General features: G+C 66.6%; 5 protein-coding genes across 15 annotated transcripts in view; 4 read left to right on the forward strand and 1 right to left on the reverse strand.

Annotated features, from left to right (window-relative positions):
* BSN (bassoon presynaptic cytomatrix protein) overlaps positions 1-1,826 on the forward strand; it is a 72,842-nt gene extending 71,016 nt beyond the window's left edge. Inside the window, exons 8-12 of the mRNA XM_035558257.1 lie at positions 29-753; positions 1,089-1,186; positions 1,302-1,438; positions 1,640-1,692; positions 1,767-1,826. Coding sequence (XP_035414150.1) covers positions 29-753; positions 1,089-1,186; positions 1,302-1,438; positions 1,640-1,680 — 1,001 coding nt within the window. The 3' untranslated portion in view covers positions 1,681-1,692; positions 1,767-1,826. The remainder of the gene's footprint in view (positions 1-28; positions 754-1,088; positions 1,187-1,301; positions 1,439-1,639; positions 1,693-1,766) is intronic.
* A 2,248-nt stretch (positions 1,827-4,074) lies between these two features.
* LOC118253669 (acylamino-acid-releasing enzyme-like) lies at positions 4,075-8,459 on the forward strand. Its single transcript, XM_035558259.2, is given in 23 exon segments — positions 4,075-4,132; positions 4,606-4,735; positions 4,818-4,944; positions 5,013-5,106; positions 5,183-5,258; positions 5,332-5,498; positions 5,569-5,599; positions 5,602-5,705; positions 5,791-5,882; positions 5,967-6,007; positions 6,084-6,205; positions 6,333-6,393; positions 6,468-6,565; positions 6,643-6,694; positions 6,785-6,873; positions 6,949-7,087; positions 7,160-7,243; positions 7,329-7,409; positions 7,502-7,590; positions 7,700-7,890; positions 7,960-8,062; positions 8,133-8,239; positions 8,308-8,459. Coding segments are annotated over 23 exon segments (2,196 nt in total). The 5' UTR covers positions 4,075-4,120; the 3' UTR covers positions 8,414-8,459.
* Positions 8,460-8,682: 223 nt separating this feature from the next.
* On the forward strand, positions 8,683-12,676 carry LOC118253670 (acylamino-acid-releasing enzyme). Its single transcript, XM_050712689.1, has 21 exons — positions 8,683-8,845; positions 8,913-9,036; positions 9,112-9,193; positions 9,274-9,349; positions 9,462-9,622; positions 9,677-9,814; positions 9,892-9,983; positions 10,084-10,124; positions 10,195-10,316; positions 10,439-10,499; positions 10,607-10,701; positions 10,784-10,835; positions 10,916-11,004; positions 11,115-11,256; positions 11,394-11,471; positions 11,544-11,624; positions 11,705-11,793; positions 11,878-12,068; positions 12,151-12,253; positions 12,324-12,430; positions 12,509-12,676. Exons 1-21 carry the CDS (start codon positions 8,683-8,685, stop codon positions 12,627-12,629), a joined length of 2,208 nt encoding a protein of 735 aa, XP_050568646.1. The 3' UTR covers positions 12,630-12,676.
* A 145-nt stretch (positions 12,677-12,821) lies between these two features.
* On the reverse strand, positions 12,822-16,796 carry MST1 (macrophage stimulating 1). 2 transcript variants are annotated; one of them, XM_035558268.2, is made up of 18 exons: positions 16,712-16,796; positions 16,410-16,545; positions 16,205-16,317; positions 16,000-16,114; positions 15,709-15,845; positions 15,512-15,632; positions 15,311-15,429; positions 15,060-15,222; positions 14,852-14,982; positions 14,669-14,771; positions 14,452-14,588; positions 14,327-14,362; positions 14,142-14,253; positions 13,983-14,060; positions 13,772-13,918; positions 13,594-13,700; positions 13,150-13,289; positions 12,822-13,058 (listed from the first exon to the last, which is right to left on the reverse strand). In XM_035558268.2, exons 1-18 carry the CDS (start codon positions 16,767-16,769, stop codon positions 12,897-12,899), a joined length of 2,115 nt encoding a protein of 704 aa, XP_035414161.1. In that variant the 5' UTR covers positions 16,770-16,796; the 3' UTR covers positions 12,822-12,896. The 2 variants fall into 2 exon arrangements, with proteins under 2 accessions (XP_035414161.1, XP_035414160.1); XM_035558267.2 differs by having other exon boundaries at positions 15,060-15,225.
* Positions 16,797-17,124: 328 nt separating this feature from the next.
* DAG1 (dystroglycan 1) overlaps positions 17,125-25,299 on the forward strand; it is a 43,712-nt gene continuing 35,537 nt past the window's right edge. Inside the window, exons 1-3 of one of the 10 annotated variants that reach the window (XM_050712835.1) lie at positions 17,190-17,294; positions 18,610-18,750; positions 23,457-23,618. The gene's annotated coding sequence lies outside the window, so the exon portion shown is untranslated. Of the gene's footprint in view, positions 17,295-18,564; positions 18,751-19,508; positions 19,715-23,456; positions 23,619-25,299 lie in introns of all 10 variants that reach the window. The other 9 variants (XM_035558229.2, XM_035558226.2, XM_050712836.1 and 6 more) reach the window with 9 other exon arrangements.

Genomic DNA, 25,299 nt, shown 5'->3' on the forward strand with positions numbered 1-25,299 from the left:
GACTGTGGTTTGTTTTTGGTTTCTGAAGCCTATCATTTGGGTCAGGAGGAGACAGACTGGTTTGATAAGCCCAGGGAGGTGCGGTCAGAGCGGGTAAGGCACTACGGCGGCCACTCTTCCTCGCAGAAGAGACCCCCGGCTAAGCACACCTACCACGACTATGATGAGCTGCCCGACGAGGACCCGTGGCAGCATGACGACTACCCCCAGCACCGTGAGCACCGGCACCATGGCGAGTACGGGCGCCACGCTGCCTCCTCCCGCCACGACGAGCAGCCGCGCCGCTCGGCCAAGCAGCACCCGCGGGAGCCTGGCCGCCACGAGCCCCGCAGCCACGCGCCGCCAACCACCACCAAGAAGGCGCAGCAGCCCGAGCCCCGCGCCCCAGCACCGTATGGCCCCAACGCCTCTGAGTACGCCCCACCGTCACGGCCCGCCACGCACCACCACGGTGCCGAGCCCCAGAAGACGCCGAAGACGCCGCAGCCGCACGGGACGCCCACCCCGGCGCAGAAGCCAGAGGCACCAGCACCCGCACAGCAGCCGGCGGGCAGGCAGCCGCAGGCTGGGCAGCAGGCAGTTCGGCAGCAGCCGGCAGCGAGGCAGGCTGCCCAGCCGGCGGGCTCGGCACAGCCCAGGACACAGGGACCCGCCTCGTCCCGGCCACCACAGCAGCAGCCAGGGACAGGCCAGGCTGCAGGGAAGGCACCGGCCACACTGCACGCACAGCCGGGTGGGCACCCAGGGCCACAGGTGAGTATGGGCACGGCTGGGTCTGCTGCAAGCCCCTGCTGCAGCCAGGGAGCTAGCAGGGGAAGGGTTGGGGACCCATATGGGGAGCCATAATCCATGCACGTGCCACCCCAGATGGCACACTTTGGGAGGGTGCACATCCCTGCGCCCCTGCCTCTTCTGGGGCTGTGGGGCCACTTTCCCACAGCATTTTGCGTTTTTTCCCCGGGGAGCAGTACACGGGCATTGCCACAGCAAGCCCTGGATCACGTCCCGCCCGGACTACCCTAAAGGATGCTCTGCTCTGCTGTCCCGGCTGGGAGGGTGAGAGCTGAAAGGCATTTTCTGCCTCGCAGCAGAAAGTGGAGCAGACAGACGCATCCAAACCCGCGGTGAAGGTGCCGCAGCAGCTGGGGAGAGCGCCCACGGCTCAGCCCCCAGGAGCAGCAGGTCAGTGCGCCCAGCGGCACAGGGCTGGCCCCCGTCCTGGCTGCCTGGCCCCCCCACGGGGTCAGCCACACGGGGCCTTTCCCTGCTAACGGCAGCCTCTTTTGTCCCGCAGCAGACAGCAAGGTTGGGCCGAGGGCAGCCGGGACCCGTGGCCCCGCCAGCACAGGCACAGGGCAGCCTGGGGTGGAAGGAGAGAGCGTTTTCTCCAAAATCCTGCCAGGAGGGGCAGCAGAACAAGCAGGCAAACTGACTGAAGGTAAGGGTGCACCCCGCAGACGGTGATGCACTGAGACGGGGTCAGGCACCACAGGGGTGGCCGGGAGCCTCCATCGGGATGCGCTGCTCCCGACGGCTGGGGATGCGCAAGCATCACAGTCCGATGACTTTGGTTTGGGGTCTGCGGGCATGGGATGCATCAGGATGCTTCCATCCTCACGCTTCTCTGGCTTCCCCACAGCGGTGTCAGCTTTTGGCAAGAAATTCACTTCGTTCTGGTGAGAACGGCACAAGGTGAGTTCAGCGGCGCCGATGCCGCGCCCCGGTGTGTCCCTGCCCTGCCGTGCCCTGACGCCCTCCCGCCGCAGGAGCTGGGGAAGCGAGTGGAGATCGAGTCGTTGCAGCGGAAAAACCTATGAAGAAGCCAGCGGACTCAGCACGCGGCGCCAGACTCTGGGTATAACGGTGAGTCGCCCCTCGGTGCCGTTCCCAGCTCCGCACCAGGAGCTGCTCCAGCTGCTCCCCCAGCAGCCCTTCGTGGCGTGGTGACCCCGTCACCTCCTGTCGCGCAGCCGCCCAGCCGGATGGCAGCATCACCTCCCTGTGGGGACGTGGCTGCGCGCGGGCTGACCCCTTTCCCTCTGTCTCTCACCAGCTTTTGAAAGCAGGGTGACACCCTGGGTGCTGGACGTCACGCAGCAGATGGCGGCGAGCAGCTCCGGCGCGACACACATAGGGGGGACCACCCCCATGCCGAGGGGCTGTGCCGGGACCCACGGCCCTTTCTCAAGATTATACGCAGAGTTGCTCCCTCCGAACCCCAGCTCTGGCATCTTCATAGGTTTTTCCCCTCCGCGCGAGCCGAGGGCCACCTTTCCGTCCCCTCTGTCCTGCCGGACCCTTGGCCCCCCTGCACTGCAGCCTGCTCCCCCCCCCGGGGAGTCAGCGCGCCCCGTTAGGACCTAACACTGTTTCACTACCGAAATACGAGGCCATAGGACTCTGACAGGCAGCGCAGACGCGGGCTGGCCTTTGCCGACACCGGGCGCTGCCCTGAAGCCATTCAAAGCATTCAAAGGGCCACGCTTGCCCTCGCCACGCAGCCGGCGCGCCCCGCTGCCGGGCACCCCTTTTCTTTGAAGAACAGCCTTAATCATCCCACTTTGATTTCTGTGTATACCTCATCTGCACCGGGGGGGGGCAGGGGGCGTCGTTGGGGGGAGGGGAGGGGACGGGCTTTTTTTTTTTTTTTCCATTTTTTTGTTTCTTTGGGCTCATTTCATTGATTTTTTATTTGACTTTATACCAAATCCTCTTCCCTCTTTGCTTTGTGCGATGAGTTAGCACATGGGCTGTTGTTTGTAGAAGCAATAGAGTGCAGGAGGCCACAAAAGAGCACAATCCACGGAACAAGATCAGGAGAGCTTCGCCTCTGCCAATATCCTTCCTCTTACTGTGCAATTCAAGTCCTTCTTAAGCCATTACGCGGGGGCCTGCTCGGACCGGCGGAGGGGCCAGGGGGCCGCGCTCACCCCGCCAGCAGGAGATGTCTGTGGTGCGCCTGGCCGCTCCGGTCCTCGCCCCCACGTCCCGCTGCCCCCCGCACGCTGGCAGCGCCGCCCCGGTGCCCGGCACGGGCGGCAGCGCCCTGCGCGCCCCGTCCCATGTTCTATGCAACGAAATAACACGACTCCGGAACGAGACCCGTCGATAGCTGATAGCTCCAACGTCGCGTGCAAGGGTGTCATTGCAAACCGGGTACCTCCTCTCTCGACCACCTGTGCGTATCAAGCTCCAGTTCGTGGCATGTTCGACCCGCCGAGGGCCACGCTGCCAAAGGGTCGCCGTAGCGCCCGTGACCGTCCGTCCTGTTGTAGAGCATGGCTTGCTACTTCTCTGCACGGTCTCACCCGCGTTCCAGTGCTTGCTGTTCTTTGCCTGGACTCTTTTTTGTTGTTTTTTTTTTTTAAATTATTATTTAAAACTATTATTATTACTCCTTCTCCATCGGTTCATCGCTGTATCGAATACAGAGGACCTGGCCGCTGTAGGGGCCGGGGGGAGATGCCCGGGGGGCCGTGGGACGGGGACCCGCGGTTCCCCCAGCCCCACGCGGGTACCCCGCGGGTGCCCCCCGCCGCCCCGCAGCTCCCCCCGCTCCAGCGCTGTAAATACGTGTACAGTGTGTAACCGGCACGCGGGGACCGGGACCCCCGCACCCCCCCGGGCCCCCCCGGACCCTCCGGACACCCCCCCGGGCCCCCTGCCCAGCACACCGCCGGCTGGCCGCCCGGGGCTGGGGGGCCCTGGGGGGCTGCCGTGCCCCACGAGGCGCGTGCCCCCCCCGGCCGCTGTGACGGTGTGCGTGTGTGCCGTGCCCTGTGAGACCCGTCGTGACCCCCCCGTGCCGCCGCCGTGTCGTGACCGCGTACCACGAGTCGCCCCCCCCCCCACCCCCCCAGGTGTTTCTGTGGGAACGGAATAAAACAAAAAGGACTTGGTCTGAACCCGCGCCCGGCTCCGCCTCGTGCCTGCCCCGGGGAGACCCGGGGATGGGGGGGGGGTTGAGGCCGGTCCCCCCCCCGCACCGCCCCCGCCGCCCGCCAGGGGGCGCCGCAACGCGGCCAAGGGGGGGCGGCCGCCCCGCCCCGCCCCGCCCCGCCCCGCCCCGCTCCGCCTCCCGGAAGCGCCGGTGCCGCCCCCCCCCCCTCGACGCCGCGACATGGAGCCGGTGGTGAGGGGCTGGGGGGGGGGGGGGTGACGTCACCGGGGGGCCCGGCCCGGCCCGGCACGTGCGCGGCCCCGTCGCTGCCTCCCCCCCCCCCGCCGTCCCCGGAACCCCCCCCGGTGCCTGCACGGGCCCCGCAGGCTCCCCCCGTGTGCCCTGGGAGCCCCAGCCCAGCCCCACGGTGCTCTGTGCCCCCAGAGCAGCGCGCCCCCTGCCCCGGTACCCCCAGGGCAGCCCCCCAGTGTGCCCTGGGACCCCAATAACTGCCCCCCAGTGCCCTGGTACCCTGATAGCCCCCCCATATGCCCTGGTACCCCAATAGCACCCCCCCATATGCCCTGGTACCCCAATAACTGCCCCCCACATGCCCTGGCACCCCCAGAGCCCCCTCCCCACGTACCCTGGTCCCCCAGCCTTGCCCCATGTCCCTGGTCCCTGCCCCGGCCCCGTGCCCCGCAGCCAGCCCGCAGGTCCCGCAGGTGCTGCCCAGCCTGGAGGAGGTCGCGGGGCTGTACCGGGAGCTGAGCCAGCACCCGGGGCTCAGCACCGCCTGCCTGGGCCCCGACGTCACCACCCAGTACGGCGGCAAGTACTGCAGCCTCTACACCGGTACGGGGATGGGGACGGGGCGAAGGGGACGCGGGGAGGGGGGCGTCGTGGGTGCTCACCCTGTCCCCCCGTCCCTGCGCAGAGTGGTCGCAGCGGGACCTGGCGCGGGCCGAGAGCATCAAGTCCTGCCGGCAGTACCTCGTCTTCCACGACGGGACCTCCATCGTCTACGCGGGGCCCGCCGGCACCTGCTGCGAGATCAAGGACGAGTGGGTCCCCGCGTGCCCCGGGTCCCCGCGCCGCTGGAGGCGTGGGGCTGACGGGCGCCTTCCCGCAGGCTGCTGAGCCGCGAGTCCCCCAGCGGGGCGCTGAAGGCCGTCCTGCGCAAGGCCGCCGGCAAGGAGAAGGAGAAGGAGAAGCAGTTCCTGGAGGTGAGCTGGGGGCCGGGGGGGCCGCGGCAGGGAAGGGGCCGGGGGCTCGGGCTGCCCCCCGTGCCTGCGTCCCCAGGTGTGGGATCAGAACCGCAAGGTGAAGAGCATCGATCTGACAGCGCTGGACAAGCACGGCAGCGTCTACGATGACGGTGAGGAACGAGGGGTGGGGTGGCCCTGGGGGACCCTGGGGACAGGGCAGCTGGTGCCTGACCCTCCTTGCAGACCAGTTCGGCTGCCTGGCCTGGTCGCACTCGGAGACCCACCTGCTGTACGTGGCGGAGAAGAAGCGCCCCAAGGCCGAGTCCTTCTTCCAGAGCAAAGCGCCGGAGCTGGACTGCACCACCGATGAGGACCTGGAGCGCCCCAAGAAGCCGGACGCGCCTGTAAAGGTGGGCCCCCGCCACCCCCAGGGCGAGGGCTCCCTGCCCCGCAGCTGGCGCTGATGGGGCCGTGCTGCAGGGCGAGCAGTTCGTGTACCACGAGGACTGGGGGAGACGCTGAGCACCCGCAGCGTCCCCGTGCTCTGCGTGCTGGACATCGAGGGCAGCAGCGTCTCGGTGCTGGAGGGCGTCCCCGAGCACATCTCCCCTGGCCAGGTCAGGATGGGGGACAGAGGGGACGCGGGAGGTGGTGGGAAATGGGAGATGCCGTCACTGAGCTGCGCTGTCTCCTTCCGGGCAGGCCTTCTGGTCCCCAGATGACACCGGCGTGGTGTTTGTGGGCTGGTGGCACGAGCCCTTCCGCCTGGGGCTGCGGCACTGCACCAACCGCCGGTGAGTGCCTGTTCTCCCCGGCCACCCCCAGCCCTGGGGGACCCCCAGCCCGCCCCACAGTGACAGTCCGCCTCTCCCCGGCAGCTCGGCACTCTTCTACGTGGACCTGACGGGTGGGAATTGTGGTGAGTGGCTCGCCCCCAGGCCCCACTGGTGCCCAGGCCCCCTGCAGCCTCTCAGCGTCCCCTCGTCCCCTTGCAGAGCTGCTCTCGGAGGACACCAGGGCCGTGTGGTCCCCGCGGCTCAGTCCCGACCGGTGCCGCATCGCCTACCTGGAGAACAGCGCCCTGGGCCCCCACCAGCAGTGCAGCCGCCTCCTCATGGTGAGCAGCTCGGCCCCAAAACGTGCCCGGGGGGTTCAGAGGGGGCTGGCGGGCAGGGGGGTGCCGCCCCCACCCTGATGGGCAGGATGAGGCCCGACAAAGCCCCGCTGGCCCATGTCTCCCGCAGTACGACTGGTACACCGAGCACACCCGCACCGTGCTGGAGGCCGTGCCGCGGCAGGCGTGGGGTGAGTACAGCCCCGCGGGGAGGCCTGGGGAGATGGGGCGCTGCGGGTGCTGAGCGACGACGCTCCCCTTGCAGGCACATTCCCCGGCATCTACTGCAGCGCTCTGCCGGCGCTGTGCTGGGCGGCCGACAGCCGGAGGCTTGTGCTGGACACGGCCCAGCGCAGCCAGCAGGTAAGGGGCTGTGGGGCCCAGGGACACGTGGCGGGGCTGTGACGGTGCCGGGCTGGACTCTGCCCTCCTGCCCCTAGGACGTGTTTGTGGTGGACACGCAGACGGGTGCCACGACCTCTCTGACAGCCGGTGAGTGCCGTGCTGTGCTGTGCTGTGCCGTGCTGGGGCTGGGGCTGGGGCTGCTCCTGCCTGCAGGTCTGACCCTCCTGTCCTCCCCAGGGGCGCCCCAGGGGAGCTGGTCTGTCCTCACCATTGACCGGGACCTCCTAGTGGCCAAGTTCTCCACGCCGAGCTGCCCCCCTACGCTGGTACAGTGACGTCCCTGTCCCCACAGTGACCCCCAGCCCCCCTGGACGCTGGCACTGTTGCTTCTCCCCACGCAGAAAGTAGCCGTCCTGCCCAGCGCGGGCCAGGAGGCGCAGGTGCAGTGGGTGTGCCTGCAGGATGCACCCCCTGTGCCCAGCATCAGCTGGAGCATCCGCACCCTGCAGCCCCCCCCGGAGCAGGAGCACCCCCAGTACGGTGAGCACCGGAGGCGGCAGGGCTCTCGCCCGTCCCTGCTGAGCCCTGACCCAGCCTCCACCATCCCTGCAGGGGGCCTGGACTTCGATGCCATCCTGCTGCGCCCAAGCGAGGGTCCCACTGCCCAGAAGCCCCCCCTGGTTGTGATGCCCCACGGTGAGAGCTTGCCCCCTGCCACCACCCCCCCCCCACAGCGCTGGCTGTGGCCGCGCGGTGTCACCGCACTGCCTGCCCCTCGCAGGGGGACCCCACGCCGTCTTCTCTGCCGGGTGGATGCTGTACCCTGCCGTGCTCTGCCGCATGGGGTTTGCCGTGCTGCTGGGTGAGCAGGGGGGGCGGCGGGGCATGGCACCCCTACAGTGCCCACAGGGTCCGGGGTGGGGGTCGGAAGGTTTCTGACACCGTCTTGCCCAGTGAATTACCGTGGCTCGCTGGGCTTTGGCCAGGACAGCGTGAACTCCCTGCCGGGCAACGTGGGCACGCAGGACGTGCGGGACGTGCAGGTATGGTCCCGGCAGACGTGCGAGCCCCCTCGCCCTGTGGGTGCCCCCAGGGAGGGAGACCCGGGTGCGGGCATGTCCCCACCTCGGTGCATGTCCCCTGCGGTCGCAGCTCTGCGTGGAGCGGGTGCTGCAGGAGGAGCTGCTGGACTCCAGCCGGGTGGCCCTGGTGGGCGGCTCACACGGAGGCTTCCTGGCGTGCCACCTCATCGGGCAGTTCCCCGACACCTACCACGCCTGCGTGGTCCGAAACCCCGTGGTGAACATTGCCTCCATGGTCACCACCACCGACATCCCCGACTGGTGAGTGCTGCGCCCCCCGGCTCCCCCCGACCCCGGCCCTGCATGTGCCCCCCTGCCTCTCGCCCGCAGGTGCCTGACGGAGACGGGGCTGCCCTACGTGCCGGCTGCCCTGCCGGACCCAGCCCAGTGGACGGAGATGCTGCAGAAGTCACCCATACGCTACATTGACCGGGTACAGCCCCGTCCCCATCCCGTCCCCTGCACCCGCCTGCGGCACCAGCGCTGAGCCGTGCCCCCCGCAGGTCCGCACGCCCGTGCTGCTGATGCTGGGGGAGGACGACCGCCGTGTGCCCCCCAAACAGGGGCTGGAGTATTTCCGTGCCCTGAAGGCTCGGGGTATCCCCACGCGGTGAGTAGGGTCTGGGTGCTGGGGAGCGGGCTGCGGGCACGGCGCTAACCCCCCCCCCTGCCCTGCAGGCTGCTCTGGTACCCAGGGAACAACCACTCGCTGGCTGGCGTCGAGGCTGAAGCCGACGGCTTCATGAACATCGTGCAGTGGCTGCTCGAGCACCTGCGGTGCTGAGAGGGCCCCGGCGCTGTCACTCCCCAATAAACAGTGTAGCTCAGCACTGGGGTTGTCCGTGATGGTGCCTCGTGACCACGGCGGGGTCACGCAGCAGAAGGTGGAGATGTCCCGGTGCCAGCTCCCAGCACCCCGCTGCCCCTCCTGGGTGCGCACAAGGCAGCGGGTCTGGCACTGGCCCCAGCCGGGCGGCCTGCACATGCCTTGGCACCCTGCCCCGCTGTGGAGCTGCAGACGCCGGCGGCCCAGCGCGGCGGCGGAGCGGCCCCATGGCCTCGGGGAGACGGTGGGGCACGGAAAGCCTGGGGGAGCCGGCAGGGGGGCGGCAGAGCCACCCCGGCTCCTGCTACCGGGAGCTCAGCCACTTCCCTGCCATCACCCGCGCCGCGCTGGGTGCGGCGGCAGGGGGCCAGGCCTTCCGCCTCTACACCGGTGAGTTGGGGCTCGCGCGCCCCCGGCGCTCTCGGCACGGGCGGGCGCTGACGTCCCCGTCCCACAGAGTGCAGCCAGCCAGACCTGCGCCGCCGGCGGCTCCTGCGCTTCAGCCGGCACTACAGCCTGCAGCACGCTGGCGGCGGCCTTACTGCCAGCCAGGCAGCGCTCAGCGCCGAGATCCGCAACCAGTAGGGCTCGCGGCTGGGCTTCGGGACGGGGCAGCGCGGCCGTGCCCGTGGCTGCAGCCTCCCTGCCGCCCGCAGGCTTCTCAGCCAGGACTCGCCGTCGGGGCAGCGCCGCGCCGTGCTCACCCGCTGCCCGCTGCAGGGCCATGAGTTGCTGGAGGTAACGCAGGTGCCCGGGGCTCGCTGGGGAGGTGGGTGCTGCGGGCATGGCGTGCCCGTGCTGAGCCCCCCCTCGCCCAGGTGTGGGATGGCTGCGGGCGCAGCCACGGCGTGGACCTGACAGCGTTGGGGAAGCACAGCAGGGTCTACACAGAGGGTAGGGCCCCCTCCCGAAATACTCCCAGGGTGCAGGTGAGGGCGGCACAGCTGGTGGCCCCGCTGGCTGCGCCCATGCCACGCTGGGCTTTGGCAGCCTGTCCCCGCACCAGGGCCCTTTGCTTGCCTGGCCTGGTCCCGCTCGGAGACGCGGCTGCTCTATGTGGCCGAGAGGAGCCAGCCCAGGCCACCAAAACCCAGCCCGTGGCTTGTGCCGGGGGCAGCCAGGCTGGCAGAGGAGGAGGAGGAGGTGGGTGGCGAGCTTCCCGTGAGTGTGCCATGCGCATGGTGAGCGTACCAGTGACCATGCCACGCATGCCGTGAGCAGGGCGAGCAGTTCGTGTACCACGAGGACTGGGGGGAGGCGCTGAGCACCTGCAGCGTCCCCGTGCTCTGCGTGCTGGACATCGAGGGCAGCAGCGTCTCAGTGCTGGAGGGTGTCCCCGAGCACGTCTCCCCCGGCCAGGTCAGGATGGGGGGCAGAGCCCTGGGGGGTCAGTGGGAATGGCCCATGGCTCCGGCGCAAGCCCAGCTCTCACGCAGGCTCTGTGGTCCCCGGATGACACCGGCGTGGTGTTTGTGGGCTGGTGGCACGAGCCCTTCCGCCTGGGGCTGAGCGCCTGCTCCAACAGGAGGTGAGCCCCCCCCGGTGCAGCCGCAATGCCCACCCCGTGCCAGCACGGTGAGGGCTGGACATAGCCACGGAGCGCTGACTGGGTCGCTCCTCCTTCCCAGGTCGGGCATTTTCCTTTTGGAAGTGGCCAGCGGGCGCTGCGGTGAGTGCTGGGGACACCGGGGTGCCCTTGGTCCCCAGTGTTCCCGTGGCACTGACCCCGCTGCCCGCAGAGCTGCTGTCGGCACAGCCCCGTGCCGCCTGCTCGCCCCGGCTGAGCCCCGACGGCCGGCGCCTGCTTTACCTGGAGGGGGCCGTGGGAGGGCCCCACCGGCAGTGCCTGCAGCTGCGGATGGTGAGGGGGACCGCGCGTGCTGGGCCACCCCTCCCCGTTGGACAGGAGCGGTCCCCAAAACCCTTCTCGGTCCCCAAATCCCCCGTGCCTCAGTTTCCCCATCGGGGCTTGGCTCTCCCCAGCTCACCTGGCAGACACGGCAGACGGTGACGGTGCTTGACGTGGTGCAGGAGCCCACGGGTGGTGAGAGCCACGCAGCCAGCGGGGCTGGGTGCTGCTGGGGGGTCGGATGCCCCCCCCTGTGCTGGGGGCCACCGCCCCAGCTCAGCAGTGCCCTGCCCTGCTCGCAGCCTTCACCGGGATCTATGCCGCAGAGCTGCCGCCGCGGTGCTGGGCAGCCGACAGCCGGCGAGCCCTGCTGGGCACCCCGCAGCGGAGCCGCACGGTGAGCTGGGGGACAGGGATGGAGCAGGGCTGCGACACAGCCCCCATGGTGATGCGGGATCCCACGCTCTGTCCCCTCGCAGGACCTGCTGCTTGTGGACACGGAGGCAGCCGCTGTCACCAACCTCACTGCCGGTACGCTGCGCCTGGCTGCTCGCGGTGCGTTGGCAAGTCAGGATGAGCCCTGGCGCCCATCGGGGTGCTGTTGTCTCCAGGGTCACCCGAAGGCTGCTGGGAGCTGCTCACCATCCAGTGGGACCTGCTCGTGGCCACCTGCTCAGCCCCACATCGCCCACCCCGCCTGGTGAGCAGCACCGTGGCACAGCACTGTGCCGCACCGGGGCCATGCAAGGTGCCGATGACACCTTGCCGAGGGAAAGGGGTGCCCCGGTGCCACTCAGCGCCTGTCCCCAGGTCGTGGCAGAGCTGCCACCGTTGGGTCAGGAGCTGTCCCTGCGCTGGGTGACAGTGGAGGATGCCCCAACAGTGCCCGGCATCACCTGGAAAACCCTGATGGTCCGGCCACCCTGCGGCGGGCAGAGCCCTGCTCCGCATGGTGAGCGCCCAGGGGCCCCCAAGCACCCAGCTGCTACTGGGTGCTGGGGGCCCTTGGGTGGAGGGGGGCGGGAAGGGTCTGGGGGCACTAGGTACCCAGGACAGTGGGGGCTGAGCAGGGCCCCTTCCTCGGTGCAGGCACCCAGCCCTTCGAGGCGCTGCTGCTGAGCCCAGCGGGCAGCATGGCACCGCACCCCCTCGTTGTGTGCCCCCACGGTGAGTGAGGGGGCAACGGGGACATCCCTGCGCTGCTGGTGGCACCCCAAGTGATATCCCTGTTGTCCCCAGGTGGCCCTCATGCTGTCTTCGATGCCCGCTGGCGCCCGAGCATGGCCGCACTGTGCCGGCTGGGGTTCGCTGTGCTCCTGGGTAAGTGCTGGGGACCCCGGCTCCGGGTGTCCCCCGCGCCACGCTGGGGATGTGGCACCCCACAAACCCTATCTCCCCAGTGAACTACCGCGGTTCTCTGGGCTTCGGGCAGGCCAGCATCGACTCACTGCTGTCCCGCGTGGGTGAGCAGGATGTGGCGGACACACAGGTGGGGGGGCACTGGGACAGGGTGCTGAGGGTGCGGGGTGCTGGCGGTGTGGGGTGCTGACAGCGGGGTGCCCCACGCCTGCAGCTGGCAGTGGAGCAGGCACTGCGCAGCGAGCCCCTCGACTCACGCCGCCTGGCCCTGCTCGCCGGCTCCCACGGAGCCTTCATCGCCCTCCACCTCCTCGCCCGCGAGCCCAAGCGCTACCAGGCGTGCGCCCTGCGCAACCCCGTCTCCAACCTGCCCGCCCTGCTGGGCACCTCCGACATCCCCGACTGGTGAGAGTCACCCACCCCACGCCGTGCTGTGTCGCTCCGTGCCACGGGCACCACGTCACCCCCCCCCGCCTCCCTCCTGCAGGCGCTATGTGTCCCTGGGGCTGCCCTACTCCTTTGAGCGGGTGCCCCGTGCCGAGGACGTAGCCACCATGCTGCAGCGCTCGCCCATTGCCCAGGTGCACCAGGTACAGCACGGGGATGGACGCGGCGGGTCCAGGGATGGGGACTGAGCACCCACCACTGCTTGTGCCGCAGGTACGGGCACCGGTGCTGCTGTGTGTGGGTGCCCGGGACCGGCGGGTCAGCCCCACGCAGGCGCTGGAGCTGTACCGGGTGCTGCGGGCCAGTGGGGTGCCGGCACGGTGAGTGGGGCACAGGGGTCGGGGGGAGCAGGCAGGGAGCCCTGGGGCGCCGGCTGAGCATCCCCTGCCCACCCCCAGGCTGCTGTGGTACCCGGAGGGCGGCCATGCGCTGGCAGGCACAGAGACGGAGGCTGATGTTTTTGGGAACTGTGCCCGCTGGTTCCTCCAACACCTGAGACAGCCCCGGCACAGCCCCTAGCACCTGCAGTGGCCCTGTGGCTGTGCTGGCCTTGGAGTGACTGGGGGTCCTGGGGATGGCACCGGGACCAGAGGAGAATGGAGCAAGTGATGGCACAGGATGGAAATGGGGATGTGGGCTTGCCTCTAAATAAACGTGTGCCACCTCGTGCAGTGCTGTCTTGTGCATCTTGGCCACGCTGCAACACAGAGGCTGGCTCCACTCCCTTTATTGGGATCGGGGGGGCAGGCAGGGGGGTGCCACCCCTCCAGCTGCCCGCAGCCCGGCTCAGACCATCTTCATGACCTTGTGGATCCAGCCGACGTAGAGCGAGACACGGATGAAGAGGGCGGGCTGGTCGGTGCGGGCGCAGACACGGGACGGGGTGATCACCCCCTCCAGCACCCAGCAGTCGGCGGTCAGGCAGGCCAGGGGCCCTCCGTAATCTCCCTGCGGGGCCAAAAGAGCGCTGTGACCCCCATACTGGGGGGTGGGGGTGGCCCCGAGCCCACCTGGCCCCACAGCCCCTGGCCCCACTCACCTCGCAGGCGCCCACGCCGGTGCGCAGCGGGGCGGTGCACAGCTCGCTCTCCTTCAGGCGCCCACGCAGCGCCGCCTGGCACTCGCCGTGGGCCAGCACTGGCAGCTGGGCCACGTTCAGCACGCGGCTGTCCGCCGTGCCTGCAGGGAGCCAGCCCCCGGGGCGGCGGCGGGGGATGGCACGGAAGGGGGAGGGCATGAGAAGGGGTTGTCATGGGATGGGCAGGGGGATGCTGCAGGAAGGGGGTTGCTGCGGGCAGAGGATGCCGTGGGTAGCAGAGGATGCTATGGGCAAGGGATGTTGCAAGCAGGGGGACACGACAACCACGGGGATGCTGTGGGCATGAAGGTGCCACTGCATGGGAACGGCACGGGCAGGGGATGCTGCGGGCAGGGGACACCGCTGCAGGGGGATGCCGTGGCTGGGGCTGCCCACATCGGGTACCTCTGGTTTCCCCCCAGCCGGCGATCTCGCAGGTGGTGCCCGCAGGCACGACGTAGCGCTCGGGCGGCAGGCAGATCAGGGCCACGCGCTTGTTCAGCACGGCCGGCCTGCGGAGGGACGGGAGGGGGGATGTGGCGCCAGCCCCGACAGCGCCAGGGCACTGGGCTCGGCTGCTCACCTCGCCAGCTTCAGCAGCACCAGGTGGGACTCAGAGGGACCGCAGAAGATGCGCACGATGGGGATGGCCTGCAGGTCGGGGTCTGCAGGGCCGGGGTCCTTGAACAGCAGCCCCAGGTGCACCTCGTAGCCGGACAGGTCCGCGTCGCTGCAGGACGGGGACATCAGGGCACAGTGGTGCCCGGTGCCTTGCATGCTGTCCCCAAGCTCACCAGGAGGAGAAGCACTGGCGGATGCTGATCACCCACTGCTCCTTCACCAGGGACCCGCCGCAGAAGTGCACGCCGGCCCTGCAGGCGCCGAGGGAGGGCAGCTAGGGTGGGTGCCCGGCCGGCGGCGCAGCAGTGCTGGCACGCGGGGCGCCCGCTCACCGGTTGCGGATGCTGACGGTCCACGGCGAGTTGCCGGGCTGCCCGCCCACGATGCGCCCCTTGTGCTGCAGCCTCTCGTCCCGCCGGCCGCACTGCTCGAACGTCACTGCCTCTGTGCGCACAGAAGGCATCAGCTGGCAGCGTCCGCGCCCGCCGCGTGCCACCCAGCATCCCCCTGTCCCTACCCATGCTCTCCAGGATGGATGGCACCGCGCTGCCAGCTGCGGAGAGAAAAGCAAGGGGGTGGCTGCAGCGGGGTGGCCACAACCACGCCACGGGGCAGCCGGGGCTCAGCGGGGCCAGGGCTCACAGCAGGGCTTGATGGCGCAGTAGTCAAAGGGCATGCGGGGGTCCATGGTGTAGCACCAGGGGCCGTGGCTGTCGTTGTCAGGGTTGCGGCAGTAGTTCTCCTCCAGGTGGGCCTCAGGGTGGGTGGCGGGAGAGATCCTGCCGGGACGGAGTCGCCATCGCTGTCCCCGTCCCCGTCCCTGTGCACCAGCCCCCAGGAGGCTCCTGCACACACTCACTGGGGCACGTGGGGTGTCTGGGCGTCCCAGCGCTGGCACGTGATGCCCTTGCGCGTCTTGCTGACGTGGCCGTGGTACATCTCGCCGTGGCCGTGGTAGCACTCTGGGGGCAGGCAGGGAGCACTCTGTCACAGGCGGGCGCTCTGATGGGGGCACCCACAGGCCCAGGGGAGCGGGGCTCACCCTGAGCACCCAGCTCGTCGTCGCAGCGGCGGATGTGGAAGCAGAAGGCAACGCGGACGCTGGGGCGGGTGGTGAAGCACCACGGCGCCTCCGAGCCATCGGGGTTGCGGCAGAAGTTCTCCTGCAGGTCCCTGGCAGAGCAGCCACGTGCGTGCCCATGCCCGCGGGTGCTGTCCACGGCCACCCCATCCTGCCCCACCAGACCTACTTGCATGGGTACTTCTCAGGCACAAAGTGGTGCCGGTGGGGTGCCTGGGCGTCCCAGCGCTGGCACGGGATGCCAGACACGGTGACGTTCACCTGGCCCCGGTAGCCTTCGCCCTTCCCCCTGAAGCAGCTGGTGGTGACATTGAGGGGCTGCGGACGCTTCTCTGCTTGCGTGGCCAGAGAACAGCGGGGTGAGGGTGGCACCGAGGACAGCCGGCCCCAGTCCTGCAGGTGCCACCAGTGGGGACTTACTGCAGACGCGGATGCGGCAATACTCGCGCTCCCGCGCGGGGTCAACGGTGTAGCACCAGGGCTGCTCGGAGCCGTCAGGGTTGCGGCAGTAGTTGTCATCCAGACCCTTCTCGGGGTACCTGGGCAAGAGATGGGGAGCAGTGGTTGAGGGTGACAAGCGTTCATTGTCACCACCGTGGCTGCGCGCCCCCGGGCCGGTACTTGTCGGGGTGGAAGGGATGCTTGTGCGGGTGCTGCAGGTCCCAGCGCTGGCACTCGGTCCCTGACTCGGTGCGGTCCACAAAGCCCCGGTAATCCTCCCCGTTGCAGGTCATGCAGACAGCTGCCAACAGCGGGGGGGTGGCCTCAGTGGTGGCGGGGACGAGCGGCACGGGGTGTCCCTGGGGCACGGCGCTCACCATCCTCGCACTTCTTGATGCCGCAGCTCTGGTGCCGCACGCTGGGGTCGACAGTGTAACACCACGGGCCCCGCTTGTCCCGGTCGGGGTTGCGGCAGTAGTTCTCCTCCAGCCCATTGCGTGCGGACGGCAGGAACCTGTGCCACCCCCCGTCAGTGCCCCATTGCCCCCGTGCTGCCCCCACCCCGTAGCCCATCGCCCCACGCTGTCCCGTCCCGTGTCCCATCGCCCCGTGCTGCCCAGAGCCGGTGCCCGCAGCTGCTTTGGGGGCGGCAGGGGGCACGGTGGCACCTGTGGTCGTGCGGCGTGGTGGCCTGCCAGTGCTGGCAGCGCAGACCTTTCTCCGTCGTGGCCCGCGTGCCGCGGTAGCTGGTGCCATGGTTCACGATGCACTCCCGCAGGTAGTCTGGGCAGAGCCGGGCACCGCATCAGAGCCGTGCGGGCACCGGGGAGCCCCGCGGCGGGTGCCCGGCGCGCAGCCGCGGCGCCGGCCCACCTTTCTTCTGGTACAGGTCGCAGTGGATGTTCTTCTGCAGCCGGACGCGGGGCGAGTGCTGCGTCCAGGGCAGCAGCTGGCACAGCTGGCTCTGCCGCTCGTGGTGGAAGGCCCTGCGAGGCGCGACAGCGGGCTGGCACGGGGCACGGGGCGCGGGGCACGGGGCACGGGGCCGCAGCCGCGCTCGCCCCGCGCCGTGGCTCACCGGCAGGCCGGGCTGGTGGCGCAGCGCTGGGCGCACTGCTCGGCCGGGCCCGGCTCGGGCGGCGGCGCCTCGGGGGGCACGGGCAGCAGCTCGGTGGCTCGCAGGCGCTGGAAGTCGTTGAGGGGCGAGCGGGAGCCTGGGGAGCGCGGCGGGAGCTGGGCACCGGGGGGCGCGGGGACGGCCGGGGGGGGGGGGGGGGAGGGGGGTGGGGCGAGCCCCACGTTGCGGCCCGCGGGCCCCGCCCGGGCTGCCCAGCGCCGCCCAGCCCCCGCCGGCCCCGCGGCCCCCGGCCCGGGCCCTACCTGCGCCCAGCGCCGCGGCCACGGCCAGGGCCAGCAGCACCCGCGGCACCGCCGGCATGGCGCTGGCGGGCGGGGGCGGGGCCTGCTGGGTGGGGGCGGGGCCTGCCGGGCGGGGGGCGGGGCCTAGAGGAGGGGCGGGGCCCGCTGATGGGGGCGGGGCCTGTTGGGTGGAGGTGGCGCCCGTTTGGGTGGGGCGCGGCCTGACGATGGGGGCGTGGTCCGGTGGGTAGGGGCGGGGCCTGATGGGCGGGCACGGCCGGGTGGGTGGGGGCGCGGCCTGCTGGGTAGGGGCGTGGCCTGGCGGGCGGGGGCGGGCCGGCCGCAGGGCGCGGGGAGGGGGGGGCGGTGCCGCGCGCGCGGCCAGGTGGGGCGGGGCCGGGAGCGGGGCGTGGCCGGCGCGGGCGGCGGGCGCCGATTGGCCGCGGCGCGCTCGTGCCGCCGGTTGCCAGGCGCCGCCGGGCCCCGCCCCCAGGTACGTGCCCGCGCGGGGTCGCGCTCGCGCCGCGCCGCCCGCTCGGTGCGTCGGGGCCGCTGGCGGCGGGGAGCGGCCTCCGGGAGCGGCCTCGGGGCCCGGCCGCGCACGGTGAGCGGCGGCGGGGGCACGCGGGGGGGGGGGGGAACGGCGCGGTGGGGCCTCGCCTCGCCTCGCCGCCGCCCGGCGGCACCTGCCGCGCCGCACTGCCCTTGGCCTACCGGGCGGGCCCGGCCCGGCAGCGGCGGCAGGGCCCCGGCGCCTCGGGGAGCGGGCGGCGGAACGGCCCCGCCAAGGCCTCGGCCTGGGCGCGCCCCCTCCCCCCCCCCTCCTGTGGGCGGCAGGGCCGGGCCGGGGGTTTCCCGGTAGCGGGCGCCCAGCGGCCCCGGCTGTGCGGGGAGCGGCCTGGCCCGGGCTCGGAGCCCCGCGGGGGGCTCGGCGGGGCTGCGGGGCTGACCTTGGGCCGGCGCCGGCACCGGGGCGGCCTCGGCGGAGCCCCCGCCTCCGAGGGGGAACCGACCCCCTGGGCGGCATCCCCGCGCGGCTCCCGGCCGCCCCCCGAGCAACAGGCGGCGGGGCCCGGCTCGGCCCCGGGACAGCGAGACCTGCCCGGGGGCTGCGGCCCCCCCCGGGCTGGGAGCGGGAGGTGGGGGGCGTGGGGGGCTCGGTCCCGGGGCCTCGGGCTTGAGGAGATGGCTCCGACGTCCCCCGCCCGTCCGAATTGAGGCTGAAAATCTTCTTTATGGGTAAAAAGAGCGGCCGCCTCTCTTCTCCCAGCCTCTCCCGGCAGGGGCTTCCTCCCGCCGCCGTTACGCGGTGGGTCGCCGCCGTGGGAGTGCTGCTCGTACCGGGTCCCTTATCCAACCTCCGGCGCAGCGTGCTGTCCCTTAACAGCTTCGGCTCCCAGACCCCGCTCTGCCCCTGGAGCCCTCGCTTCAGGAGTTTCTAACTCAGTGTAGGCTTCTTCGTCTCTGCTGCTATTCCAGGCGTCCTAAGCCCCTCGATTCATTCTTCCCAGGGCCTGTCATTGTGCTCTTCTATCCTAAATATAGGGTAGTATGCCAACGGGAGAAGCTCGAGGGCGAGCCGAAGCGCTGGGAACACCGCTGTTCGCTCAGAGAGGCGGTCAGCAAAGCCTGGCTGCTCCCAGGTCGCACTGACTGTCCTCGTGCTGCAGGAATTCGTGCATCTTTCTTTGGGACCTGGCACGAATTCTTGAACAACGAGGTGCTGGTGTTTAGGGTGCGTGCTAGCTTAGCAGCGCCCCTTTCTTTACGCGAAGTAAATTCTGCATAATCGGTGATTTTAGGCCTGGAGAATTGGAAGAAGCCTCTGGGCTGGTACCAGTAAGCGTGTTCTGTGTCTTGCTGTGTTCCCATAGGTTCCGTACGGAATTTGTTAACCACGAGCACTTCTCTGCTTTTAGACGTGCCTGAAGCTTGCTGCCAGGTCGAGCACTGTTTGCAGCAGGCGGAGCAGCGCTGCTAATCCGCTCCCCTCTCCTGTCTCTTACTGCCCGGCGTGCTGGGCTTGGCTGCCACAGGAGACGGAGCTGGACCCTTGGCAGGTACGGCGAGACCCCCAAGCACTTGTGCTGTGAAATGCGCGGCTGGAATTGGCTCAAACCTGACCGTAACTTATCTTCCACGGGCGGCTGCTTTAGAGGAGTCCTCGCGTGTCTCCAGCCTTCGGAGTTAGGCCCTGGCAGCGAGGGAGGATGTCGGGGGGAGCGCTGCGCCCTGCTCCGCATGCACGTGGAAGCTGACAGTCGCAGCTGCCAGGAGAGGGGCTTCGGCGCTTTGCGCTGACCCCCAGGTCCCCTGGCAGGAGCAGTGTGGCACAGCAGCAGGAGTGTTGTCTCGCTGCCTTTTCCATGCTCTGGGGAGAAATAACGTGGGGTTGTCCCGGAGGGGGGCCGCTGTGCTGTGCCAGCCCAGAAGGAGCTGTGGCCGGCTCCTTTCGGCAGTGACTGCAAGTTTCATTGCAGGGGTGATTTTGGGTGGCTCGTGCCTTCCCTCCTGTGAGCTGAGGAATAATATGGAGGAATTAATTCCGGTAATGATTAATTTGAACGAGGAAAATGCAAACTCAAAGTTCTCCTTGGGCAAGCGGCGGTTGTGTAAATAAATGTCTCTGGCATTCTTTGTGGTGCTCGTAGGCTGTCTGCCGATTACTTCTGGTCTCTTGCTGGATCGGTGGGGAGGGAGGCTGCTGCTCCTTGAGCTCAGAGTACTTCATCAGCGATTTGGGCAAAATACAGATAAACACAGTTGGATTGACCTAGCATATCTGAGGTCTTGGTATGCTGAAAATGTTTGTTCTTAGGATGTTTGTGCCGTCTGGAGAGCTGCGTACCTTAAACCGATTCGCTGAGGACTGTGACCATGTTTAAGCTGTGAAAAAATAAAAGATCAACCCAAAGAACCGGTGCTTTTAGGTCTTGTTCTGCGAGATCAAGTAAGTTTGGCCAAACTACCGAGGTGCTGCTGGAAGGGAAGATACACATTAACCTGCTGGAGTAATTTAGATAGGTGCGTTTCCTCTTCTAGTGCATTTTGTCTGTCTGCATATCTTCCTGCATTTAGCAGCTGGCTTAAAACTGTCCGTAGTTCAGCTTTGCTGGATTGAAGTTCAGCTTGCCAGCGGGGATGGCGTTGTATATATTTGGCGTTACTGCCTTCTTTGTCGCTGCCTCTCTCCCGAGCGTGCAGGCTGGCCTGCTGGCGCAGCGCTGTCCCGAGGAGCTGGTGCTCGCTGGCCCCGTGAGCGGGGTGCCCCGGGGGGTGTCCCCCCTCTGCCCCTCGTGCCCGGCGTGGGAGCTGTCAGGTGAGGAGGAGCAGCGCCAGGGCTTGGCGTGGCAAGGAAGCGGGGGCCTCCCTCTCCCGGTGCTGAGCGGCCCCGCTGGGCTTCCCGCGTGCCGGGGCCGCAGCACGGGTTCAAGCTTTTCACCTGACGGTGGCTCCTGCCGGAGGTTGTGGGCGCAGGTGAGGTCGTGCACCCTGTTTTTCCCCAACGCTCTGTCCTGCTCAAGGTCGCTGCAGCCCAGCAGCGCAGGTTTCCAGAGGCTAGCTCAGTGCACGCTAGGAAATGCCCCGGTGTCTCTGCCACCGAGGGGCTCCTCCACGGCTGCGTGCCGTCCTGCAGCTCCCTCCGTGCACCTCCGTGGCTGCAGGGGGCTTGCCACGGAGCCCGGCCTCACCGCGGGTGGCTCGGGCTGGGCTGGCGGCACACTCGCTGCTCCTGGAGAGGCGAGGTCCTCGTCCTGCGCACGTGGTGGCAGTGTGCTGTTTGCCAGTCTTCTTGCTGAGCTGAGCTTTTCTTTTTTCTCCCCCCACTCCCAGTTACCTTTCTGCAAGTTAGTAGCCTGAATCGTGGCGTGGAAGGAGCTCTCAGACACAGCAGGCCCGGCCTGGAGGAGCAGGAGGGAGAGGCACGGCCCTGGTGCTGGTGGGCTTGGGAACGGCAGTAGATCTTGTCCTAGTCCTGGAGGTGGACGGTGTTTAGTTTCACTTTGGGGTTTTCTTCAGGAAAATTGGCTCCTAACCTCGCCTGCCCTGTAAGTAGGTATTCAAACGAAGGTTTCTGACGAGGATTTCTCCTTCCTAACTCTTGTCTCGTGCTGTGGTCTCGCTGCAGCGCTCAGCTGTGGCATTCTCTGTCTTGGTGACCCTGAATAAGGTTATGGTCTGTATTTTCTAATCTGCTTTCTGAGAAGGGTGCTGTTCGTGGAGGGCTATACGGGCAGCTTCAGAAACATTTCGTATCCGGGCTCCTCAGAGCTGTCTGGCAAATTGCTTGAGAAGCCTCTTCACCAGCGCTCAGCTTTGCAAATGCTCCTCGGCAAGGACCTGACGGGCGGCATTCCTCCCCTGCCTCCCCAGGGCTGCCGAGCGATTACAGGAGAGGTTTCAGCTTACTCTCACACAGCTATAGGTCGCGCTGGCGTTGAGCACATATAGGCGATGAATTCACGCTGGTTCTTTCAGGCACGTTCCTTTTTTTTTTTTTTTTTATGAACTAGATTGTACATTGAGACTTGAGGAAGCTTGAAGTTCTGTGAAGCGTGTCCCTGAGGGGTGGGAGTTAGCATTGGGTAGTTCTGATGAGAGTTTCCAGTAGCAGATGCTGGTCACTTGCTATCAGTCCCAAGGGCTCGGGGTTGATTTGGGATGAGTTGGGTGAGGCTCGGCGATGGTCTGAGCCAGCGGTTTTCCACTTGAGCATTGAATGGCAGCGGGTGATGTGACAGCCTCGTGCTGCAGTCACAGCTTCAGGCGGTGGCACGGGGGCCACCTGCGCTCTGGGTCCCTTGCTGGGGAGGGATGGCTCGCTTCCTTTCACCGTTTTTTCCATTTTCCTCATGCCAGGTCAGCCCCAAATGGGCTCCTTCAGACCCTCTGGGAAATGTACCCCTTCCCAGAGCTCCCGTCCTCCCCCAGAGAATTTCCTTGCGTCAGTGGCGTCTTTGGGGCTTTTCAGTTACAGGGGAGGAGGGCTGGGTCTGGTAGGCAAAAGCAGTCCCCGTCCCTGCTGGTCAGTTATTCAGAAGTCCGGGGTGCTGTTCAGACACCTCCTTAATCAAAAGGGAGGTATTTGCTGAGTCTTTTCAGCACAGCTTCTGTGTACCTCCCATAAACTTACGCTAAAAAACTATCCTCCGGCTGAGAGTTTCCTCTACAGGAAGGAAAAGTTCCTTCAGACCTTCTCGAAGTATCGCAGAAATTGAAATAACAGTGTAGAAACGTAACGTGGTGTCTTTTTTAGCTGTGCTGTGGCTCTTGGGATTCCTCCAGGAAGCTGGCTCCCAGGTGTGGGGCAGGGAGGCATTGTGAGCCAGAAGGCAGAAAAATAATAGGACTTCAGCATCCTTCCCTTCTCCCGCATGCTGCACAGCGGTGCCTGCTCTGTGACGTGCTGAAGAGTGTAATTTCAGCAACACTGGTAACGGCTGAACGTAACAGGCTCGGCTAGTCACTGATTTCATTAGTTCTCCCATTTAGTTCATTTCAGCCCCTGCCCCGTATGCTTGTGAGCAGGGCACGTCAGTGGTCCCCGGAGCTGTGGAGTGTGGCCACAAAGCAGATCCGTCCTTCGCGTGTGGAATAAAGCATCAGGAATAGGGTAGCAAACGTTGTTGTAGATCTGTGTGGAGGTCAGATCAGGGGTTCTCCAGGCTTGGCACTGATTTTTTTGTTGGGGGCAGTGATACAGAAGTTGCCAGAAGTGGCTTGGACCAACGATCTCTTGTAATCTAACGTAAAGCACTGCATGTTTGCACGCTGTGAGCTCCATTCCTCCAGAACGAGGACCTGCTTGGCCAAAATTCGAAAATTCATATGCAATGGGGGGGAATTCAACGCTTCTGATGGTCTCCGTGAAGCCCACGCTTTGTGTTCGTCCCTGTGCCAGCAGCCTTGTGCTGGCTGCTCCTTCAGCAAACACTTTATCGCGTCTATGAATAAAATTCTGTTTGAATATCAGTTAGAGTTCGGACTTGAGAGAAATAAGAAGTTTGATCTTGCGGGAGTAACAATTGCTGAATAACAAATCCCCTTCAGAAAAGCCCAGAGGAAGCCAAAGCAACGTGTTGTAACGGTGCTGCGTGCGGAACCCCACGAACCCTTGTTAGTAAACTGCTTGTAAGAAAAGCATAAGAGTAGGACTTCAGAGCCCTACGAAAACTTGGTAATCAAAGCTAACGTGAAGAAGGGATTCAGCTGTTCCTGGCAAAGACGTAAGCTTGTGTATTGTGGTCTTAAAGCGTTGGAGAAGGCAGCGGTGGTGCTGCGTGTTGTACTGGTGATAAGCTGGGATAAAAGTTCTGTGTGATTCTGTCTGCTTAACGTGGCCGAGTGAAGTACTCGTGATTGTCACGGCTAATCGAGGCGTGAGAAGGTTTGCTCAGAAGCCTGGATCGGGGGTGGTCGGGTTCCTGGTGTCGAGAAGCAGCATCACAGGCCCGTGGTATGGTTCAGTAACCACCTGCCTCTCAAACCAGTGTCCCACCGCCGGTGCCGTAGTACTGCACACCCCTAAGTGCTGGAGACTGGAATCCTAACCCTCCTCTTCCTTCTCCCTGCTGTGCTCTGCAGAGCTGAACGTGCCTGCAGGGTGCTGGTCGCGGGGTCGGGCGCACGCGGTGGGACCCAGCGGTGTCGGAGCCAGGACGTGGCCTGCCCACGCGGCTGGGACAGTCCTTGCTCGGCAGCTGTCCGTCTGTGGGCTGGAGGCTTCCCCAGGGAGAGGGGCTGCAGTGCTGTCCTGCCGTCACAGGAAGAAGCTGTTTCCTGCAGACCTGCGTGCTGGCGCTGTGTGCTTCGCCCTGGCGTGACCGAGCTCGACATCATCCAGCCCTGCTCTCTTCCCTGAGTCCTGGACTCCTAAAGCCTCCCCTGGCGGTGCGTGGATGTGCAGCGAGCTGAGTCCCGAGCGTAGGTAAGCCTTTTTGCACCTTTTGCGGATTCCTTGTAGTCTGTTGAAAACCACTGACAATAGGGTGCTTCGGGGGACCACTTGATGTGGCTTCTCCCCTGCTTGGTAAAGAAAAGCAGAACGGAGCAGGCAGTGAGATTTTGGACTTGATTTTCCTGAGGCTGAGGTAAGCTCAAGATGCTGCAAGCAGGGACAGCTGTGCCCTCTCCCCTTTACGTCTTGGCCGTTGGTAGCGGTGTGTTTTGTGGCGAATTGGTAAGCTTAGATCCTGCCGGAGAAGCAGCCCGCCACCAGCATGAGGGAGCTCGCGGGGGGGCAAGGAAAAGTGCAGGGTTCCTCCTTGTGAGTGCCTTTCGGACCCGTACAGCGCATGGCGTGCTTGCTCCAGCCGAGAGCCTGGGAAGAGCGCTTTGTGTGCTCCAGTCCTGTCTTCTGGTTGTATATAGGAATTCAGGTTGGCTTAGCCGAAGCCCCTACGTCAGTGTTCTGGGGTGGAATTCTACTTAAATAGCTGCTTAAGATGATGGTGACTCTGCCACGCGGGACTGACACCTAGCACTGTAGGTTTGGGACCAAAGCTCTAGGGTTATGCTGAATGGAAGGGGATGCGTGGAGCTTGGAGCCGCATGGGCACGTGGCAAGGCGGCCGGGTCACAGCGAGTGAAAGCCACCCTTGGTATCAGCGGAAGGCTCAGCTCTGCAGCCCGACCCGATCCACGAGCGGGCTCCTGCTCGTGTCCCAGCGTTTCGGTGCGTGCTCCCCTTCAAAGCAAAGCCACGTGTGAGTGGAGCACACTGGTCCCAGTTTATAAGCACGCTGGTCCCAGTTTCACGTTGACAGAGTGCAGGAGCTGCCCGGTTCCCTGCTGGGAGGGGAGGACGAGGTTTGGTGGCTGCTACAGAAGTCATTGCTTTGGGAAGCTTGAAGGTGTGCGTCTCCCTGAAGAGACGGTCACAAGGATCAGCTCGAATAACTGGTGGCCCCTGTCCTGCCTGGGCTCTGTGATGGCAGCCAGCTGAGCTGTCTGCAGTCCTTGTGAGCAGGACAGCTGCTTGCCTTTACCTCGTCTCTCCTCCGTGGGAAGGAATGCCCTGTGTCAGCAGAGCCGAAGGTCCCCTTGTCTTCCCATGGGCTTTGTGGGGAGGAGGAGGCATTTGAACTCCCCTGGGTGCATCTGGCCGGCTGGAGGTGGCGCAGAGGCAGGTCGGCGGCATGGTCAGCAGGCTGCACGCACGTCACTTCAGCTCCTAGCTGGGGCTGGTCCCCTGGCGCGCTGCTCTTTCCATGTGCTGGCGGCAGGCTCTAGAGCAGTCCCTTGCATAGAAAAGTCACGTGCAAAAAGCATCTCGTGTCTTTTTTAGATGTCTTTCAAAGTAGCTGGGTGGCTGAGCAGAGACCTGTGGCAGGTCGTTTGCCTGCGTGCCCAGGGGAGCTCAGGCAGCCGGTTGGGGTGGGATGGATCCTGCCGGGGACTCGTGCCCGCTGTGGATGGCTCCGTGCTGCTGGCACACGGCCGCCCGTGGGAGAAAACAGCAGGAAATAAATGGGAGGTGTCAAGCCGAAACCAGCTTTTATTTCTTTTTCCCTTTGTCTGTTGGAGTTGGGTGGGCTTTCCCTGGTAGCCGTGTGCGGTAACCTTGCACGGCACGATTTTTACGGGGCCCAAACTCGGCACCGCAGGTG

The sequence above is a fragment of the Cygnus atratus genome, chromosome 10, assembly GCF_013377495.2.
Source record: "Cygnus atratus isolate AKBS03 ecotype Queensland, Australia chromosome 10, CAtr_DNAZoo_HiC_assembly, whole genome shotgun sequence".
NCBI classification, from domain to species: domain Eukaryota; kingdom Metazoa; phylum Chordata; class Aves; order Anseriformes; family Anatidae; genus Cygnus; species Cygnus atratus.